The 21709-nt window shown below is 46.9% G+C and overlaps 9 protein-coding genes across 9 annotated transcripts; 5 read left to right on the forward strand and 4 right to left on the reverse strand.

Moving 5' to 3' along the window:
- Positions 1-305: 305 nt before the first annotated feature.
- N7529_005579 (glutathione S-transferase family protein) lies at positions 306-1649 on the reverse strand (the record flags this gene model as incomplete). Its single annotated transcript, XM_057241106.1, has 3 exons — positions 306-1260; positions 1310-1448; positions 1499-1649. The coding sequence occupies 3 exons, from the start codon at positions 1647-1649 to the stop codon at positions 306-308; spliced, it is 1245 nt and encodes a 414-aa protein (XP_057096465.1).
- Positions 1650-8123: 6474 nt separating this feature from the next.
- N7529_005580 (uncharacterized protein) lies at positions 8124-8910 on the reverse strand (the record flags this gene model as incomplete). The annotated part of the gene is made up of 2 exons (XM_057241107.1): positions 8124-8626; positions 8682-8910. 2 exons carry the CDS (start codon positions 8908-8910, stop codon positions 8124-8126), a joined length of 732 nt encoding a protein of 243 aa, XP_057096466.1.
- A 970-nt stretch (positions 8911-9880) lies between these two features.
- zrfB (low-affinity Zn(2+) transporter ZRT2) lies at positions 9881-10930 on the forward strand (the record flags this gene model as incomplete). The annotated part of the gene is made up of 1 exon (XM_057241108.1): positions 9881-10930. One exon carries the CDS (start codon positions 9881-9883, stop codon positions 10928-10930), a length of 1050 nt encoding a protein of 349 aa, XP_057096467.1.
- Positions 10931-11500: 570 nt separating this feature from the next.
- Positions 11501-13302, forward strand: N7529_005582 (uncharacterized protein; the record flags this gene model as incomplete). The annotated part of the gene is made up of 6 exons (XM_057241109.1): positions 11501-11632; positions 11712-11761; positions 11814-11930; positions 11979-12130; positions 12192-12560; positions 12632-13302. 6 exons carry the CDS (start codon positions 11501-11503, stop codon positions 13300-13302), a joined length of 1491 nt encoding a protein of 496 aa, XP_057096468.1.
- Positions 13303-13572: 270 nt separating this feature from the next.
- Positions 13573-14018, forward strand: fkbp3 (peptidylprolyl isomerase family protein FPR2; the record flags this gene model as incomplete). Its single annotated transcript, XM_057241110.1, has 2 exons — positions 13573-13802; positions 13853-14018. 2 exons carry the CDS (start codon positions 13573-13575, stop codon positions 14016-14018), a joined length of 396 nt encoding a protein of 131 aa, XP_057096469.1.
- A 145-nt stretch (positions 14019-14163) lies between these two features.
- On the reverse strand, positions 14164-15234 carry N7529_005584 (cytochrome b5-like heme/steroid binding domain-containing protein; the record flags this gene model as incomplete). The annotated part of the gene is made up of 1 exon (XM_057241111.1): positions 14164-15234. The coding sequence occupies one exon, from the start codon at positions 15232-15234 to the stop codon at positions 14164-14166; it is 1071 nt and encodes a 356-aa protein (XP_057096470.1).
- A 508-nt stretch (positions 15235-15742) lies between these two features.
- Positions 15743-16417, reverse strand: N7529_005585 (glutathione S-transferase family protein; the record flags this gene model as incomplete). Its single annotated transcript, XM_057241112.1, has 1 exon — positions 15743-16417. One exon carries the CDS (start codon positions 16415-16417, stop codon positions 15743-15745), a length of 675 nt encoding a protein of 224 aa, XP_057096471.1.
- Positions 16418-17278: 861 nt separating this feature from the next.
- Positions 17279-18482, forward strand: N7529_005586 (PP2C family serine/threonine-protein phosphatase; the record flags this gene model as incomplete). The annotated part of the gene is made up of 5 exons (XM_057241113.1): positions 17279-17377; positions 17438-17547; positions 17603-17897; positions 17947-18049; positions 18118-18482. The coding sequence occupies 5 exons, from the start codon at positions 17279-17281 to the stop codon at positions 18480-18482; spliced, it is 972 nt and encodes a 323-aa protein (XP_057096472.1).
- Positions 18483-19521: 1039 nt separating this feature from the next.
- Positions 19522-20475, forward strand: N7529_005587 (acetamidase/formamidase family protein; the record flags this gene model as incomplete). The annotated part of the gene is made up of 1 exon (XM_057241114.1): positions 19522-20475. The coding sequence occupies one exon, from the start codon at positions 19522-19524 to the stop codon at positions 20473-20475; it is 954 nt and encodes a 317-aa protein (XP_057096473.1).
- Positions 20476-21709: the final 1234 nt, after the last annotated feature.

Below are 21709 nucleotides of genomic sequence, written 5' to 3' on the forward strand. Positions count from 1 at the left end.
GAATGTTAGGATGACACGACGCATTCTCGTATCAATCTTCCGAGCCCTTCTTCGAGAGATAAAGTTACTTTGGTTCGATGGTTTACTGTTTTGTTTTACAAAAACAAGTTACAAATCTTGGAAGTTACTCCTTTCGTCCAATGACGATAAAAAAAACAAAGATGTTTCAAGTAGAGATTCAGATCAAAGACATGAGAGTTTGACAAGAACCATGGGAACATCATCCCTCACAAAGCATAGAATGCTATCGTACAATCTTCTCCAAATAGTATCAGACATGAGCCCAGCCACAAACATCAAGACATCTACAATGCACTCAAGAAGTCAGCAGCCGGCAAATGAAGAACCTCTGCAGGTTCAAACTCTTGCTCCAATTCCTGCTCGTCTTCTTCCACACGCCCGGAAAAAGAGATCAATCCCACATGAACCATATACCCAACCAAAGCCACACCTCCAGCAACAACTGAAGCAATAGATACCCATCTATCTTTATCCTTGGTGCTAGCATAATCAAAAAGCGCAAGCTTCTGTATAGGACTAAAATTCTCATCCGCTTGAGCAGCACTCTTCAACCTCCTATTAGCCCTGACCTCCCTCAGGATAGGCGTATTATCCGCCAACATATTAAGCAGGGTCGAGCCAACGGCGGAAACAGATATCCGCGCGGGCTCGCGGCACGGCAGCGCGGCAAACACGCGAGAGCGCATTCTCTCTGTGTAAGCCGTGAGGCGGGGGGCCTTGGCGCGCATTGCATCGCGCAGCCAGGGGAACGCCAGGTCCGGGTGGAGAGCCAGGGAGAGGTAACCGATAGCGAGGCAGTCGAGGGAGGAAGGGGAGTTTTCGTCGTCAGCTGGGAGGAGTACTGGTTTGGAAGCGAGCATTGCTTCGAGGGGTTCAAAGAAGTCGGCTGTTAGGGCCTCAAGGCGGAAGTGGTTTGATTTTGCTGTTCGGCCGAGGAGCTTGGAAACTGTTTCTTTGGGCTGTTGGATGAGGGTTGCGGGGATTTGGCCGGCTGCGACTGCTGCTGAGTGGTCGCGTTTGCGCTGGTCTTCCATTGCTTGGAGGTCTAGGGAGGAGAGACCTAGGTGGTCTGTTCGGGCTTTTGCGGCGGCGTGGAGCTTTGGGGGCAGGATCCATTGGTTTGGCCACTGGAGGAGGGCGCCGTAGGCTGGGGATGTGTTTGCGTAGTAATTTTGGCTTGTTACGTAGAGGGAGAGGTCGATGAGGGGTTGGCCGCGGGATTCGATGAAGGAGGAGAAGCTGTGGGGTGTTAGTTAATGTTTGATGTAGGGGGTTGTTGGATGCATACGCCACGCTATCGGCATGTTGGACGTTGTTCAAGAATTGATCCAGGTGACATGTTTCCTCTGACCATTGGCGGAGGTAGTCGACAATATTGCGGAATCGACTTACCCAGACTGATCCATTTTGGAGAGCTGGGAGTTCACCTGTTTGAAATGGTTAGAGTGAGTTCGTATTGCTCGGTCACGTCACTTGCCGGTTGGGGACACGGAGGGATCGCTGGTCGCGACCAGCTCCCACGAGTCCTTGGGAAGAACCTCGGAGCAGTATGCGATGACAGAAAGACATTGTGCGTCAATTGAGGGCAGGTCAAAGGCCGGGCCCCATACATGCAGCTGTAGTACCATTGTGGCTTGCGCTTGGAGGAAGAAGGGCGGCGGTGATTGATTTGAGCGAGCGAATCACGTGTCCCATTTTTATTTTTATGGCCTCTACAGTTATACAATGTACAATATTGTATACTTCCATTTACATTTGACTTAAATTAGCTCGTAGACTGGAGAGATACTGTGTGATATCAAAAATAACATGTTAGCTAAGATTTTGAAGATTTTGTTCGGCCAAAGGAGTGCTCCATCTACATTTAATGCCGTCCCTAGCTTCAAGTCTCACCAAAATGAAGTACAAATATCATGACCGCAATTCTCGCCTTTTAATATGTGAAAAGAGAATGACTAGGATGGCATGATGCCATAGTGTTAAAGTGAAACACTTGGTATCTACCTGAGTATGTAGTAATCTTTCCAAGATCCCGAGGTTGAGTGTCATCATCTATCAAATTTTCGATAATTAGCTTCAAATTCGACTTAACCCCTAATTCAGCCCTGCAGCCTACGCCGGAGCTACATCTCCAAGTTCTCGCAAGGCTCAACGAATCGGAGTTTTCTTCCATGGCATTGTTACGATGCAGCAAGGTATACTATATGTACTCGACCCGCCTGTCTGGGTAGACACCCAATCTCACTCAGCCCAGGCAGAAGATTAATGGCAATGCACTCATTCAGAACACCAAGAGCCTCAACACTGCCCTGTGGCACAGCCCAAGCTTACGTAAATGCCGTATACAATTCTACAATGCATACCTGAGACACGTAACCTTGGCCGCCGACTCAAATTGAATCATGGAACCATACGATAAGAGGTACTTTATGACCTCATTACAGCACGTGGCTATTTATGGGTCAATGCAGCTCGAGCACAGTGAGACACATGAAGAAATCAGGGCAAGATCCGAGAGCCTTAGAGCCGAAAGCTTACTTTCGTCACTTGACCCCCCTAAAATTGGAATATGGGTTTAGTTCTGAAACGTTATTATAAATATCAGAAAGTATATCTGACATAATAGATTCAGAATGACAATTACAATCTGTATCTTTTGAGGGGCAGAAGCGGGGGGATGAAACATCAGCTAGGGCAAAGCTAGGAGATTGGCTCAATGCAACTTCTTCACAAGTGACGGACCAACAAGAATTCAGCATGTCTATATGGCATATTGTAACTAGGTCATAGACCGGGATCCAAGACAGATTGATATTCAATAGCAGACCTCGGTCCGGTTTACTCTAGCCACAAACCAAGGGGAAAAATAATACAATATAACTAAATCGGGCAGTGGAAGACAACCATTGGTTGGAACAGATAACCTGCCCGAGTGGTCCCAGATACCTGGATATCATCAATCGCAATGACCTCGACCTAGGTACTAGTTGTAAAGACTATTAAGTAGCAAATCCCGGCGCTCGGACGGAAACTCGTATCTCTCCGACAGTTTAGCGTTTAGCCGTTGGAATAGTAGCTTCTATTTGCATTACGATGTGCTATGACATGATTTGGCGCTAGCTTGAGTCAGATGTAAGATCGAACATGCATCCTCAACCAATCATTCTCGGCCGTGTGCGTACTACATTGTATAGGTACATATTCCACACATTATGCATTTCTGCGCTGTAAATCATAACGGGAAGCCCGATAAGGATCGCGTCAGATCAAGCCAATATCGATCCTATGATGGAAGAATTGTATGGATTACCTCGGTTGACTGAATTGGTGGAGTTGGTGTTACCTATTAGGCAGTCAGATTATAAGTCTCCCAAGACACATGGGATACTAACTGGACTAGAAAGGCCAAAAAAAACTGCGTCAATTCAACTACCGCGACATCCGCCCTACTGAACATCCCTGCTAGTTTCACTGCTAGGATAGGCCAGGGGATGATTTAGTGAAACGGGTGGTCGGGTGGACGTTTCACCCGCAGTACCCTCCTCTTTATGCACGACATACAGGTGTCAGAAATTAATGACGATAAAGAAAAAGAATTGCTCTGTTGGGTATACTAAGTCTATGGTACATGCCGATTCAGGATGGCCAGATGCAAAAGAGAAAAAAAGAAAGAAAAAACGCAAAGAGAATTAAAAAGACATTCAAAACAGTCGAAATGAACAAATCAAAGCGACACAAAAAGAGAAAAAGTTGGAAGAAAAAAATCGCCGAGCACCCAGTCAATGACGCATCGACGGGCCGATCGCAAGATAACCCCAGCTGATCTCAGAGACACAGGGGCTAGAGGCGAGGTGCATTGTCCAATCAGTACGCGGTACCGCTGGGATGCAAGTTTCTCCGCATCTGCACATAAAGATCGAACTGAAACGACCCCGCAGGTATCGTGAGGATATTGGCAAATAGAAAGGGTATGTCGGACAAGCGCCGGCGCTGAGTCCCAAGCGAGTTGCTAAAGAGGGAGGAACAAAAGGGGTGTTTCGGTAACAAGATAAACACCCATAATTAAAGAAAAAATATAGAAAAAAGAAATGTCCGAGGGCTAATCGAAACAAGTTTCCCTTTGACGCAGAGGCTTTCTTTTGAAAGATGCCAAGAGACAAAAAGTGACGCAGGCTAGCGCTCTTTGTTTTCCGCCGGTGTCTCGTCGAAGTTACTTCGAAAAAGGGAAGGGTGTTTTCTTGTTTCAAAGCGGGACGAGAAAATTATGTAGGTATCGAAATCGAAGAAGAATCGTAGAGTCGAAACTAGGTCGAAGTCGAAGTCAAGTCGTGATATGAGGAGTCCAGGTCGTGAGCGATTCTAGAGAATGCGCCAGGGTCATCAGGGTCGTTGAGGGGACTTTGGACTGTTTAGTTCGACCCCGGCAGTGGAGGGAGAGGGCCCTTAGGAGGAGGACCGGGGCATGGGGGGATCTGAGTAGAGCCGACGGAAGGCATTGTGATCGAAGTGGTGGTAAAGGAGATTGTTGGTAGAGGTAGAGATAGAGAGAGATATAGTATTCTCAAGAGTTCAAGAGTCAAGAGTAGAGCAGAGTGGTAAGAAGTCGATATAGTACTATAGCAAAAGTAGAAGGAAAGAGAAAGGTCAACCGGATCAGAGGATTCTTATAGAAATAAACAATAATCGAGAAAATAATCAAGAATTAATAACGAAATAATCGAAATAATGTCCCCAACCTTTTCGGTCAACCGTCACTATTACAGACTAAATTAGTTCCCCATCGAACATCCCTGCCATGAACAGGAGGCTGAGTATCCACCTGATCTGACGTAGGAATTTAGTGAGAATTAAATATTTACCTTAGCTTAAGAAAAAGATGGAAATGGAAATCCAATGGAAATTTCTCTTTTTCTAGAAGCTCTCCACTAGATGTGGCGCTGTTGTTTTTGGTGAACCACTCACTAGTGGGGGAAATGATAAAGTGGCATAGCATAGTACAACATTATAATCAAATAGTAGGTTTATAAGATTGTATATTGTACTACCTACAATCTAGTTTTCATATTATTTATCTATATTATATATGCATATGCAATATCTTCAGGTTTCACAGCCATCTACTTCGTATATGTACAGTAAATCATGAAACCACGCGAGATGACAACTGGTAAAGGGCAATCTCCCGTGGGCCCACCTATGGCTCCATAGGGACGGTTCCTTGATGCGGTGAGAACAAGTTTTTTTATTTTTATTTTTATTATTTTTGATTATCTTCTGCAATTATATTACTTTGTACAACTTGACGTTATAAGGAGGTGAGAAATAAGTACGCAGGTCTAAGCACACCTGCATGCATATGTAGTATAGTATACTTCGTACATGAGCTGATATATGACTCAACGTCAGAAATGTATCGACACGTGCAGGTTTGCAGATCGCCGAAAAAAACAGCGTTTGCATAATAGTGTACCGTAAATAAAGGGTGGAAAAGAAATAAAGAAATACTAATGATTATTATAGAAAAGTTCTTTTTTAATTAATTTATTGATCAGATTAGGGTCAAACGGGATGGCCGATTCGTATTAATTACACACTAAATGGGCGTGACAGCCGAGATCCCAGAATGCCGGTACTCGTTAAAGAGGGATAAGGATAAGAATTCTATTGCGATTCGTCTCTTATTGCTCGATTCAATATTGTATGTTGTATATAAATATGCCAACTGAGTTTGCACAATATTGTATATTGCCTGCTGATAACAAAGTACAATATGGTCTCAGGGGTCCAGATAAAAAGAAAGAAGTGAAAAAAAATAATTGGAAAACCTTAAAAGGCATTGAGACCTCAAATCGAGGATCCATCCTGGACCATGGTTGCTACCCGTGTTACCAGATATGATTGAGACATAGACTCAGGGTATTAATATTGTAGTTTATATTCGATATAGTACTACGGAGTAAGTACATATATGCATGTAGGTATAATCTACATGCTACGTCTACCTCGAAATAATAACACGGAGTACACAGCCGATCAACCTCCGCCAATGTGGCTGATCACTGGCCTAGGATCGTCTTACTTAGAGGACTGTGCATCGCACATCATTATCTGAAGCATGCAAGACAACCTGCAACCTGCCCCTCTATAATTACAATGTATTGGCTATTAGTGAATGTTGTACTCCATATGAAGAGGGGTTTGTTCAGACCTCCATGGCTGCACATCACTTGCAGTTTCATGGGGAGATCTACTCTTCATCAAATCCCTGTGGCGTTAATGGCGTGCTCGGTGGCTATTGCTTTCATTTGTGGACGTGAAGAATTTGGTGGACTGACTGCGTAAGTACAATATCCTAGACCTACAACGTAGAATGCATACTACATTGCCTATGTTGTACGTTGTAGGTAACTACGTACGCATACACACGAATATCGGGAGGTTTTGGACTTCCCCGGAAATTATGAGGCCCCTGAGTACGGAGTAATGCAGTCGCTGTTACATCGGGTTATCTTTTCAAAAAAGAGATGAAATGAGTACAATATTGCACGGAGTAATTTCTGGAAATACCCACTTTCTGCACTCTGCCCTATGTAGTAAAAGTAACAGCGCAGATGCCGGTATATGCATACCCCGTACCCGGGATTCGCAGCGCTCAAAGCAGCAGGTAAAAACAATTAGTAATGCGATGATAAGGCAGAACTGACTTCCCGGCTTACCGTGTTCCAGCGATGTAAAGTGTGGAGACTAAAAGTGGCAAATGCGAGAGGACGGGTGTACCTGAACTAAGGCCGGGGGAACCGAGAAAGGGGGAAAAGGAAAAGTGGGAAAAAGTGGAATAATGGAAAATAGACGAGTGGCGAAAAGAAACAAACGAAGGGAAGAAAACACATGGCATGAAAACTCTACTTCAAACTAGTTGACCGCAAACTTCAATAAGCCCTTATTTGGGTATGGTATATACTCCACTATGGATTCCTTCCGCACCGTTGGAAAGAAGCTGTGGAGAGTCGGAGATTTTGGAATTTCAGGTTTGTAAGATCGGGATCGAATTACGATCGATTTTTTTTGGAGAGATTCGCTTGTAGACTATGATATCAACCATGACATCAGTACTGTCTGATCAATTTGAAAAAAACCAGAAAAAACCAGAAGAACAGAAAGAACAAAAGAAATTAAATTACAAAAAGGCCGTGTGTAATGAAAGTTCTCATTCGAATTTTTGCAAATTGGAGATTATTTCCCGAACCCAACTCATCGCGGACCAAAAGTCTTTCTCCATTAAGAAATTATCGACTGGTGTCACGGGGTCGACAAAAGACGGGCTGTTTCAAGTTGGTATCCACTTGAAAATCTTCTAGTTTGCCTTCTGGAAGTTGCGGGCCGAGGTTGGGAACCCCCAACCACATGGGGCTTTGCGGGCTAGGTCAATTTGAAATGTCTAGGAAATCAAAATTGCAGGAGGCGACATTGATCATGATTATTCGTATCCTCACGATCTCGTAGACTATCATGAATACAACTGAGACATGCACAAACCGTAGAAAGTCAAATATTATGGCATGTCTAATAGTATGCAGATCATTGAGCTGCCACTAAAGCAAGCGCCCGTTTTGTGGCTGATATTTTTGTCTCAACCTGTCACCGTGCCTGAAGGTCATCTGGGGGGTATAAGAACCCGCCACCTGCATAACTGGCCTCAGCTTCGGTTACACCGACTACAGCATTGCATAGTGCAAGTCCTGTAGCGGCCCGTTCGTGGGATGGTGTTGTGCCCCGAAAGCAAAACCCAGCCCTGTAGACGAGGACTTCCATGTACCGCGTGACGGTAGACCCCGCAGTTATGAGTTGATTAGATGCGACATGGTTCTGACACTGCAGATACTGCATTTGCGACACAAATGAAGCACAAGCATAGCGTTTGCAAGGGTTTGAACCATTTGAAACAGTACATAGCACCAAAATATGTGTAACAGGATGCCTTGATCATGCCACGGCTGTTCACCGTTCAAGGGTACGAAAGCTTGACCATCAGTATTGATCCTGGTCAGCCACACGGGACCTACCCGAGCCCACTGTCACCCGTCATTGGCACCCTGAGTACTTCAATCATCAACAGATGTCTGTGCTTGGGTTGAAATCCATTCTTCCATCAAGGGTGGCCTTGTTTCAATTGTTGCAGCACTCGACTTGGTTTTATCGCCTTTGCGCGTGACCAACAGACACAAAACCCATCCACATATATTGAAGCTCTCATAATGGGTACTGAAACGAAGCTTCTTTTTGTCATCGCCCGTCACATCATCAGGTTGCGCTTGGCTGGCCTTGGCTCTGCGACTCCTGCTTGACCGTCTATTGCCCGATGTAACATCGTCCGTGGATTCAGGAAGGTCATGCAGTCCATCAGGTTCACTGTCACTTTCGATCATGATTTGATCATTGGTAGAGCCAGCGGTATTGGCAGCCGTGTTCTCTGGAATATCCTCTAGGTTGGTCTCCAAGTCCGGATCTTGGCCCTGCTTCTCCTGTCCGTGGAATGTTTTGTTTCGGGTAAGGAGGGAATGGCGGGTTCGAGATTCGCGGAGGAAAATGGCTACTTCGAAACCATCTAGGTGAGATGTTAGCGTACGTGATTTCAACATCGAGCAAAGTATGTTTTTTACCTTCTGCAATGACATCCTTGACTGGTTTGCCCTTCTTGCGCATAAACAGTCGTTGATTTTCTTCGCGCAGCTTAGGCAGAACCAAAGGCTGGATAGCAGCGACGATGCGCGGAAGAACAGGATCGCGTGAATCCAAAAGCCATCTTGAATCAGATGGGTTATCTAGGTAGATTCGACACTCTAGTACAGAGTATTTGCTAATGCGGAGGTATCGTCGAATAGGAGCCATGATGTTTGAAGAACAGGAAGATAGCTCAAATGTTCGATGACCTCAACATCGCGCCAAGCCTTTCTTTGCCGCCGATCGTCTGATTGGCGATCGAGACGCCAGGGGTTGAAGAATTCCAACGTTGGACCCCTTTTGATGTTCTTTGTAACTTCATATCCTCATTCTACTTCTTCTAACGAGATATTCTTCAGAAAAAGGCCCTTTAGCAAAACACCAACACCATGAGCTTGATATCGTTTCCACGTGATCCAATCACCGCTATCGGAAAGAGAAAAGCAACCCGTCCCCAAGGTACTCACCCGCTAGTCGGCAAAGTACCCGGTACACCCAGCCACGCATACAATAATATGGAACACTCAAGTACCTAGTACTCATTGACGTCTTCGAGTGCTCCCAAGGTCCTCTCCACCCCGCTGAACTCATCTCAAATTTCTGAAACTGAATTTGATTCTGATCTTGATCATTCCTTATACCAAAACGGGTTTATATCTGCGGGTCAACTTTACGGTCCTTCTCAGAGCTTTCATTCTACTGAGGAAGAAAGAAAATCTCCTATTAGCTTGGAAAAGATTACACCGTGCGACAAACGGTACGACTCATCTGCGCACGCAGCTAAAAGAGGAAATCCTTATCTCTTTGGCGACATCGTTATCCAATCGTGTCTGAATAGACAGAGTTCAGAGTTGCCAGGATCACCTGGTAATTTTTTTTTGCGTGGTTATTTAGGCTAACGCATCTCGCGTACAATCGAGGACCTTGGGGATTGCGGTCGAACTAGCCTCGCACACAGATCCCCCGCAACAGTCTGTGATCACAGTCAATTCTTCTTGTCATTGCCCAGCAATTACTCGATTGGTTGACTTGTGCGAACTTCTTTTTGCCTTGGTTTTTTTCCTCTGCATTTCATTCTTGCCTGCAGAGCTTCTTTCATCCCACTTCTTCCATACTCTTCGTGTCACTACATATAACCATGGATTACTCTGCTCTTGCCAAGCGGGCAGACGCCTGCGATTCCGGGAATGAGTTCGATGGCCGCATGGGTCTGCGCATCTCGTCTATCTTCGTGATCATGGTTGGCTCAATGTTCGGGGCTCTGTTCCCGGTCTTCGCCCGGCGTTTCAGCAAGGGGGGTGGATTTCCCAAGTGGGCCTTCTTTGTGGCAAAGTATTTTGGATCCGGTGTCATCATTGCCACTGCTTTTATCCATCTTTTGGCTCCGGCCGAAGAGGCATTGACCAACGAATGTCTGACTGGACCCATCACCGAGTACAGCTGGGTTGAGGGTATCATTCTTATGACCATTGTTGTCCTGTTCTTTGTGGAATTAATGGTTATGAGATTCTCTCATTTCGGCCAAGGACATGTGCACGATGAGGAGGGTCACTCTCACACTCCCCTTGACGACAATTCTATTGTCAACGAGTCGAATGAACCGAAGCACCTCATGCCAGGAGAAGATCACCTTGGACACTCCCGTGAGCATCATGACAACGACGACGCTGAAGACGACAAGCAAGCAATTGAAGACTATGCCGCTCAGCTTACTTCGATCTTCATCCTGGAGTTCGGCATCATCTTCCACTCTGTCTTCATTGGTCTCACTCTGGCAGTATCTGGGGCCGAGTTCACCACTCTTTACATTGTCCTCGTATTCCACCAAACATTCGAAGGTCTAGGTCTTGGGTCCCGTCTGGCTACGGTCCCATGGCCCAAGTCTAAGCGAAACACCCCATACTTCCTGGGCTTCGCCTTTGGAATCTCGACTCCCATTGCTATTGCCATTGGCCTGGGTGTTCGCAACAGCTACCCGCCCACTGGACGAACCACACTGATTGTCAACGGCGTCTTCGACTCCATCTCCGCCGGCATTCTCATCTATACCGCTCTCGTCGAGCTGATGGCGCACGAGTTCATGTTCAGCCACTCCATGCGCCAGGCTCCGATCCGCGACGTCCTCATCGCCTTCTTCCTCCTTTGTGCCGGCGCTGCCCTCATGGCGGTGCTTGGCAAATGGGCCTAAGGAATCTACAAAATCTGGGAACACAGGTTCTTCCCCTTAATGAATTACGTCTTTGCTTTCATGTTCCCAAAATTCTTTTTACATTCTGATCACATTTATTCTGCATCTGTGATACCCATTCGGGCGACCATTCGGTCATGCACATGTCGGCGTTTTCTTTAGCGGAAATACTTCCAACCAATGAACATATTTACTCAAATACTATAGACTACCATAAGTATATTAATACATATATATCATGACTGGAACTAAAACAATAGCTAGTTCATACAAACCTGTCGTTACGCCCACGTGCTCAACAGATAAAGTATATCAAGCCGAGGACCGAAGCCAACCGTGATTAAGCTTGAAAGCCATTACCTTAAATCACACACGTACATACTTTATGTATGCCATGTGTCCAGTGTATGTATGTAGTTAGTTCATAGCTTAAACATTTTCACAGGGCTGATCCCTGACAGGGATTCCCCGCTCAATCCCCAGGTCGTTGTACGACACGTTGAAACCAAAACATCTCCCTCTCTTCACTCTCAACTTTTCACCTCAAAAGTCATTCCCCTTGAGCCTCAAATGGCCTCCGCCCACATTTTGACCGCACTTCCTGAGTGCGACTCATCCAAGGCTATTGCTCATAATACCGTTCAGGTTGACACTATTGCGGTCTCAAAAGAACGACAGTCTCTTTCAGATCTCTTTACCATTGTGAGTGCAACCGCCATGATTCCGCTCTCGCACTCGCGTGAGATCTTTACTAGGATCGTGGTTGACCAACACGGTATAGTTTGCCAGCGGCTTTGCTCTGATCAGTGATGGATACCAAAACAACCTGATGTAAACTAAGCTGATTTGTCTCCTCTGTACAAGCTGCTAATAGAAATTCAAGGACCATGACCAATGTCCTCCTCAAAAAGGAATACCCAAAGGAGTATACCTCAACTGTCAGCACTCGCGTTTCCAACGCTCTGCTCGTGGGCGAGGTCATTGGACAGATTGTTATTGGGTAAGACGAAGACCGACCTACAAGCCACGCAAGCTCTAACCAAACTAGACTGACATGCGACTATCTCGGTCGCAAAACTGCCATCGTCTTCACCACTCTGATGATTGTCATTGGAGGCATTCTCGCAACAGCCTCCCACGGCATCACAATTCACGGCATGTTCTGGATGATGACAGTCGCGCGCGGTATCATCGGATTCGGTAAGATGCAGATACCACCGACATACTAAACCTCAAAGCCCGAGCTAAACAAATATCTCAGGCGCCGGCGGCGAGTACCCGGCCTCTTCAACCTCCGCTTCAGAGGCAGCAAACGATCTGATCCCCAAGCACCGCGGCCCGGCATTTATAATGGTAACCAACTTCCCATTATCCTTCGGCGGCCCATTCGCCGTATCAATCTTCCTTATCGTGCTCATGGCTTGCCAGCAAACCCACTACAGCACCGTGTGGCGGGTATGCTTCGGCATAGGCTGTGTATGGCCACTAACGGTTTTCTATTTTCGAATCCGCATGCTGAACTCAGTGCTGTACCGCCGGGGCGCCATCAAACGACGAGTCCCTTACATGCTCGTTCTGCGCTACTACTGGAAAACCTTGATAGGGACATGCGGAGCATGGTTCCTATACGGTAAGTCCAAGCCATATCCCCAGCCATATTGCGATCTCTCTCTATGACAGGCATAGACTAACGAAATGCAGACTTCGTCACGTTCCCGAACGGTGTCTTCTCGGGCACGATCATCTCGTCTGTCGTGCACAACGGGACGATTCTTCAGATAGGCGAGTACCAGCTCTTGCTCGGTGCCATCGCTCTCCCCGGCGTATTCCTCGGCGCGGTGCTATGCGACCGAGTCGGCCGCAAGCGCATAATGATGATCGGTTTCAGCGGGTACCTGATCTTCGGACTGATCATTGGTTGTGCATATGACCGGATTACAAAGATCGTGCCGCTTTTCGTTGTCTTCTATGGGCTGATGCAGAGTTCTGGGAATTTCGGCCCAGGGAATATGCTCGGCTTGCTTTCTTCTGAGTCTTATGCGACTGGTGTGCGGGGAACTTGCTATGGGCTTTCGGCGGCGATTGGGAAGGCAGGGGCGGCGATTGGGACGCAGGCTTTTCAGCCTATTAAGGCTCACTTGGGTGATAAGTGGACTTTTATTATTGCTGCTATTTGTGGTGTTGTGGGGGTTTTGGTTACTTGGGTATTTGTGCCGGATTTGAGTGGGGAGGATTTGAGGTTTCGCGATGAACGCTTCCGGGCCTACCTTGTTTCTAAGGGGTGGGATGGAGCCATGGGCGAGGATGATTTGAAGGCCGATGCTAATCAGGGGATTGATGAGGGGATCGCTGTGGGTGCCGTCAAGAGTTAGGTGCATGGCTTTGATTGATGATCAAAGTCAAGCACCGGAATGAGATGACAAGCCTTAGAAGAATTGCTAGAATTGCTTTTTTGGGCCCTATCGAGATACCTACTTACTCATAATCAAGAAATGCAATCAACAGAACTTATCACGGTGTACATTGTAGGTCTGGAGCAAATACTGGTTGATGTCAAAAGCACAGACCAACGCTAAAGTCCCGAGGTCAATTCCACCTAAACATCTCCGCAATCTGTCCACATCACAACAATCATCCTCACCATGCAACTCACCACCATCCTCGTAGCAGCCCTGGGCTCGCTCGCCGCCGCCGCCGATCTCGGCATTGAAGTAACCAAGTCCGTCGAGTGCGACCGCAAGACCGTCAAGGGCGACGGAGTCTCCATGCACTACCGCGGCACCCTCCAATCCGACGGATCAGAGTTCGACTCTAGCTACAAGCGCCACGCGCCGTTGACTTTTAAGCTTGGCACTGGTCGGGTCATCAAGGGGTTAGTCTGCAAGGCCAGATACTGAGATTGACATGCTAAAGCGATTGCAGATGGGACCAGGGATTGTTGGACATGTGCATTGGCGAGAAGCGCACGCTTACAATTCCCCCCGAGTTCGGATACGGAGACCGTGGTGTTGGCCCTATTCCCGGTGGTGCGACGTTGGTGTTTGAGACTGAGCTGGTTGCTATCGAGGGGGTGAAGGATGAGCTCTGAATGGTTATCTAGAATATGTAGATTTTTTTGCAAATTCCACATGAACATCTCTTGGTATGTCTTTCTGTCTGCCCCTGCATGGGGAGGGTATCTTCTATATCTACATATAAGTGTACAAAATCTAGAAACAAAAGGCTGGCAAGTATCAATCCATGGCATCCAAGGTATTCTCGGCCCTGAGATCATTCTCCGAAACCAGTATTCCGACAAGACACTCCCCGAGGATTCCCTCCCAATTGACCCACGGGTGGACCTCTTGGAAGAGTTGAGCAGAGTCCTTTCCTGCGCCGCGGAGAAGCTCACCCTTGCCGCCTGGATGGTAGGGGGCATAAGGTGAGATATTGTAGACTTTTCCGCGGTAGGACGTCCAAGCGTCTCGGCCTTTACGCCCGTGTTGTTCCTTGAGCATGGATGGGGTGACGCGAAGTAGACCCGGGGGCAGGTTTTCACCACGGAGCTTGCTCTTCGGGTTTGCGGCGAGTGCTGCCCAATCGAGGGGCGAGAATCCTGGCTCGAGGACAACCTTTTTGCTGGATTTCTGGAGAGTGACTGGTGTCGGGGCGAGGGTACTATTGATCTGGCGAGTGCTGGTGATAGGTGGACCACGCTGGGAGGCGGCGGCTGAGGGAGGCGGTCCGAAGGAAGCTCCGCTCAGGCGTGGAGGTTGCAAGGTGCTTTTCGGGGCGAGACGATTGGGTTGAGGTGTTGGTCGGGGGATTGGAGGTGGGGGCATCAAGGAGGAGGAGGAGCTGGGAGGTGCTGGGCGAGTAGTAGACGACTGCATTGGCTGTGGCGGAGCTGCAAAAGATGGTGGCTGTACCAAAGACTTATGAGCTTCATTGCTGCGGTCTTTTTGCGATGAATTATTAGTTGCTGCAATTGGAGGTTGTGAAATGGCGGGCATCGTCGCCGTGTCGCTATTCAAGCTGAGCTCGGGGACCGTAAGGACGGGAATCGGTGCGTTTGAAGTCGGTGCCTTCGGTGTACTTTGGGAGTCCTCATCTAATTCTACCGGTGCTGAAACCCTTGAGTCATGTCGTTCCTGTACAGGCTCGTCCGGTGTAGTAGGGGTAACTGGTCCAGTGGGCTTGGGCTCCGGGGGCGCCGTGGGCTCTGGAGGGGCAAAAGAACGAGGCTCAGCCCAACTGCGGAGGGGGTATCGGTAAAGAAAGTAGGCTGTTGCTGCGAGCACCAAACCAGCTCCTATCCACCCCATTCTCAAGGAGGACAGAAGAATGAAATGTATAAAGAGCGCGGGGTCAATGAAAGATGTTTACGATTAGCAATTCGTTCACGCAGATTCGCAGAGGCGAGTGGTCCGTGCGTCAATCAGATCTATGTAGCGCAGCCGTAACAGATCTTCTTCGCACCTATATGCCCCCTAATGTTCATCTATAGTTGAACCAATAGGCATTAAAATGACTTCTTTATCGTATAGCAAATAAATTCGAGAGCTAATTCATTACCTAGGAGGAAACACAGCTAAGTAGGTATAGTTGAGTTGTATTTCCATATACAAAGTTACACAGCTGATTATTTAGGATACGTCTCAGGAGGTACATCACCATCTTCTTAGTTGATGAATCATTTTACATATAAACATAAGTCTTTCTACGCCCCACTGCAAAATCGATAGCTTAAGAGATGGGTAGATCTAGATATAGAAAATTTATATGTTTAGATTCAATCAACTATCTAGGAGTTAAATCTGCCATCACTTTGCCTTATTTCCCTTCCGCAGCCGCAGCCGCAGACTTATCACCAATGGTCTTGGCAATAGCCGGGCGAGCCTTGATGCGGTTCAACCAAGCATGAACATACGGGAAGTTCTTCTCTAGATCCATTTCGTTCGACCAGAAGAGCGCAACCACCTCGAACCACGGCACAAAAGCAGCATCGACATAGCTGTACTTGCCGCTAATGAGGTACTCCTTATTCTGGAGCGATCGATTGAGCACACCCGAAACACGACGGATCTCGTTAACATAGCGCTCGACAGCACTAGGCACCTTCTCGGGGTGGTAGACGGTAAACCAGGTGGCCTGTCCGAAGTACGGCCCCTGGCCGGACACCTGGTAGTGTAGCCACTGCTTGCTTTCGTAGTACTCCTTCGAGCCGGCAGTGAAGCTGATGGTGTGTTGCTTATCGTATGTGTCCACCAGGTACTCGAGGATGGCGCCGGATTCCCAGATGGTGATTCCAGTGTTCGGATCCTCGAGGGCGGGAACACGACCATTAGGATTAATGGACTCGTATGGTTCTTTCTTTAGGTCGTCGAGATCAACCAACTTAGGCTCGTAGGGAACCTTGAGCTCTTCCAAGATCATGAGGACCTTCCAGGGGTTGGGCGTGCCGGCGTGTTCCCGGAGGGTCCAGAGAGTAAGGGTTTTGAGAGACATGGCGAGTGAATCAACGATTGAATGATTGGGAGAAAGAGAGTTCGGTGTATAGATAACAAGAATAGAAAAATTGGTCTGCTTAAGTACCGGTATACTCCAATGGCAGGAACATCAGGACATGGATTATTCAGTTCGGCATCCGAGAAGACCGAACGCTTGATAATCTGGACAGCCGATTGTCTCGTAAGCTGGACAATTAATGTTCTTGTGACTTTCATCAGCGTTTACCTGTTAGGCCTTGGTTATCAACACAAACCACGGACTATACAGCCAGCCCGGGACCTCAAGACGTTGATTGGTCCTTGGTCATCAATACAAACAACACAAACTATAATACAAACAGCACAAACTATGACGTGCTATCAGATACTCCGTACTAGTGAGTAGGACCCTGAGCGCCCTCATAAACCAGCGGCACCCCGATCGGGAAATTCGCATCCGCGGCCTAACATCCGGTACATGACTACTGCTACATACGTTGTATGTAAATATATGTATATTTAGGCCTTTTATCCTATGTTCTATAAACATTAAGATTCACACATTCAGATTAGTATACACATGGTAATTGGCATATTTCAAGATAACTCATGATCAAACCACTGCAGAGCTTCACTTTTTTTCCTAACCTGAGGCGCGCCGATACTAGTAGGTCTTGGGAAGGAATAGACTCCGGGGAAATTGTATTGGACTACCAATAGGACAGTAGGGCTAAATTAAGCATCAAATTGCAAAAGAAGATGGCGTTTATGATGTCAGTGCACCATCACTGTCCATAGACTTTCAAAGAGTTCACCGAATGATATGAACATTTCTTTGTGCGATATCTGTTTGTATGTCATCTCTTTGATTAAGATTATCATGGTATTAGCCCACAGGGCTTTGAGGGACAAGCTGTTCCAGGATACAGTCATGTCTAACACCGATGCGGTCACGATCTTCGATGCCGGAGCTGGTCAAGTAAGTCTTGAGGAGCATGACCTGATATAGAATTGGTATTAATCAAGAATTGGGAGGCAGTCCCAGGGAGGTAGGAATTTCCAGGAAGATCGATGCACAGTGATTCTTCCAGACCAATTTCCCTCTAAATCGAAAGACAAAATTGCATTCTTTGCAGTCTATGACGGACAGTAAGCAAATCTCTATTACTGCCCCGTGCTGCCTTGAACTGAAATCCATATCCAGTGGGTCGGGGTTAGTTTCAGAACATTTGAATCAAGATCTGCACCACCTACTTGCACAACGTCCCGAGTTCGAACGAGATGATTGGGTCGGGGCCATCAAGGCGGCACTGGCAGACGAAGACCATATCCTTTTGGATCGATTCAAACAAGAGACCTTCGAGCCAGCGATTTCTGGATCAACGGTAGCGATGTGTTGCATCAATCTCACGAAGGGCGAGTTGTTCGTATCCAATCTGGGCGACTCGCATGTTATTCTGGCCGAGCGCGATTTGAGAACCGAACACCCGTATCACATTGTACCCAATCCTTAAACGAGTTAATTTGAGCATGGCTGATACCAATCAGCGACGTCTCACAGAGGCTCACAAGCCGGAGATCCCTAGCGAAAAGGCTCGAATAGAAGAGGCAGGCGGGGCAGTTGTCAATCGCAGCGGGACACATCGTCTAGGTAAAGCAAAGAGAAAAGCAATACCCTCGAGTGAGTCAATGACTAACCCACTAATTAACCATTGATAGGATCCCTAAATATGTCTCGAGCATTGGGTGACCTGCAGTACAAAAACCCGGTAAATACCTTCACGGACAACACTGCAGCAGATACATCTGCAGGATCGGGACCTCGGGGGAACTTCCTATCCAATGATCCATATACTTCGCAACGGTCATTGCACACAGACCGCCGATACTTACTTGTGGTAGTATCGGACGGAGTGACCGATCGAGTGGATGATGACAGCCTGGTCAAACACGTGATGAAATTATCGATGCGGGGAAAAAGGACCAGTGAAATTGCGCAAGAAATCGCCACTGATAGTGCTAGTCGGCCTCATAGTGATAATGCTTCATGTATTGTAGTAATGTTGGATGGTCAAGGATCTTAAAACTTTGATATAAAATACTACCTATACGTATGTAGTGATATACTATTATAAAGAGTAAACCTTTTGAAGTATTAAAGTATTAAAGTACTAACTAACAACTATACAGTACCCAAGTACTACCATTAAAAGACGAAACGAGTTCCACAACGGAAAATGTTATGCATTACGGTTCGCCCTTAACCTAATAAAGAAGGTGGTGTCGTTACGAATGTGTCGGATGCCAATCAGAATTTTAGTTATTTTTCATTAATTCTATTTCTTATGCAGTCCAGCTCTCCATTTTTGGTCTAACCATGGAATCAATGTCTAGAACCAATGAATCAGAATAGGCAAAAACAGGGAAAACAGAAAACAGGGACTTTACAACTGGCAGTGGCGTTTTATACGATATTTCTTGGCTTTTCCCGATATGTGCGTTCTATGATCTATCTACCCACCTACAGTTTGTACCACATATAGGGAGGGAGGTATTTGAGTATAAATTGTACAATCTAGGATAAAATGGATACAATTAGAATAATTTTAGAATAACATCATAGTTTCATGGTTTCGAACTAAGAACTGCAATTGTAATTGCATAATTCGGGAATTCCGTAAAGCCCTCGCTAGGATATCTGCAAAAATACCCAATCAAGCAGGCAGATAATCGATAGTCGCTTACTGCCGCTTCTCTTATCCAACCATACCCTACCATATAATTCCAGTGAAGAGGCTCCAACAGGGGCTCCTGAGATGATCCAATATGCTGGAAATCTGTCAAACTCCTTTAGGCAGGCAGGCAACTCGGTTTCGGAGTGGAGAAGACAAAAAGAAGCATGAGATCCGGCCCTAGTCACCTTCCAGAACGGTCAACCCTGAAGAGGATCGGGTTTGATACAAAATCCCCTGTGTCATCCAACATTCCACAGAATTCGAATTTTCTTCCCCTGTCCCACTTTATAACATATTTTATTGCCTCGGCTTCCCTCTTTTTATTTTTAAAATCATCATATACAAATGAGCCACACAAAAACGCGGGCATCAACTTAACCTATCCGGCATGGCACCAAAAGAATGGAGTAACTTCCATGTGGGAAGAGAATGTAGCCACCAGAAGTGGTCTCGACGAAACACACCCAAATTGACCGTCTCATCCGGCGAAACGGTCTCTTTTGATGCCATTGACAGCAGCAACGGCCAACTTAACACGTCATCTGAAGCCTCAGCCATCCAAACATTGGATCTCGGTCTGGCTAACCCCGTCTTCGGCCCGATTTATGTGAACGACGCCCAACCCGGCGACGTCCTCAAAGTGGAAGTCCTAGACCTGGAAGTCGCAGACTGGGGTTGGTCCGCCATCATCCCCGGCTTCGGCCTACTAGCCGACGAATTCCCAGAGCCAGAAATCAAAATCTGGGAATTGAACCGCGAAGCCGGCTTCGCTCAGTTCAAGGACATGCGCATCCCTCTACGCCCCTTCCTCGGATGCATGGGTCTTGCCCCAGCCGGCGATGAAGAGCTCTCGACCGTCCCGCCCACAAACGCAGGCGGGAACATGGACTGCCGCGAGCTCAGCGTCGGCTCCACCGTTTACCTCCCCGTCCAGACAGCCGGCGCGCTGTTCAGCTGCGGCGACGGCCATGCAGCCCAAGGCCATGGCGAAGTCTGCGGTACCGCCATCGAGACTCCCATCCGGGCGACGCTACGCTTCGAACTCCTCAAGAACCAGCCTTGGATAACGGCCCCTCAGTTCCAAACCCCGCCCCGCGGCCAGATCCCAAATCCTCTCCCTGACCTTGGCACCTACGGCGCGCTTGGTGTTGCGCCGGATTTGTACGAGGCTACGCGGAGTGCTACACGGAATCTTATTCAGTGGCTCGTGCAGACCAAGGGTTTGACGCGTAGCGAGGCATATATTCTTGCTAGTGTTGCTGGTGACTTGCAGATTGTTGAGGTGGTCAACGTGCCCAACTTTGAAGTGGCCATGACTCTGCCTCTGGGCATTTTCTCTTAAACTTTTCTCTAACCCCTTTTTGGTTATCATTTGGTGATTTGGACGTTGGCGAGATACCCCGAGAAATAGTGATTAGCTTTTGTGACTTTTATTTTAAACATATACTGGTGTGGGGTTTATTTGCATGTCTGGACAAGCGTTAACTCAAGCGGAGCATATCTTCTACATAATTCAATACTATATCATTTATCATGGAGTTCTGTTACTGTCACAAATTAGAATGTGCAACGTAAACATAGATAGAAAGCGGGCCAATTTCATTCAGTACAAATACCAGGTCTTAAACACGGGAACGTCCATGGAACAAGATTATTTAGCCTAGGATCATCTATCTACCACTCCCAGCAGCTGGCAGGCCAATGCCGAACTCCGCCACACTGGAATTGGCCGTGCGTTTCTGCAACAACCCTGTCCCACTTCCTCCCAGCGCTTGTATCAGATAGGCAGGTCAGAGTCATTCAATAACGAGGCATTGGACAAGACATTGGGTCCACCAGCCGGTGAAAATTGAATAGGAACATAAAACAATCCATACAAACTTGATGTACTCCGAGAACACCTTCCAAGATCGGGGTTTCGTTCATCCACGTAAAGGACAGCTGTAAAGATCGTAGTTTTGCATATCAAATATATGACTCATTAGGGTGGAAGCACGACATTGAAGAACAACCGCTTATATTGCATGGAAAAGGGACCGGAATATTTTCGTGGTAACACTCTAAATACTTGAGATACAAATGAGCGTTTTCCTTTCTCGAAGTGATTATTGTTACAGTTGAGTAACATGAAAATCGGAGTTTTTAACAAATAGTTTCCACATATCATCTGCTGAATCAAGATAGCGGACAAAATTGCATATCCCGTGTCATCCCTTAGATTTAATTTTTAGCTGTGTGCCGGGCAACCTGACGAACCTAAACGAAAGGCGTTTATATGAGAAGTTATCCGACCAAACAGTAAAGCGTTTTGAGGCAATCTTCCTGTTCCGAGTCTCGAGTCTCGCGATCCATAGTTTGAAGATTATCACTTTGCGTGGTATGGAGTTTAGCTTGCTTCCTATGATCTTCTTTTCATATTACGACCTTCCATAATAGGATTCCAATATCCTGATCTGTGTCCAATGCAACGCCTAGCTTATACGTGTCCCGTGTTTGAGGTTGCAATAGGCGGAAGGGATCCCCTGTCATTTTTGGCAATTTTCTAGTTCCACTAGAAGGATCATGAGACTCGGAGA

Source organism: Penicillium soppii (assembly GCF_028829465.1).
Source record: "Penicillium soppii strain IBT 18220 chromosome Unknown utg000005l, whole genome shotgun sequence".
In the NCBI taxonomy this organism is placed as follows: Eukaryota; Fungi; Ascomycota; class Eurotiomycetes; order Eurotiales; family Aspergillaceae; genus Penicillium; species Penicillium soppii.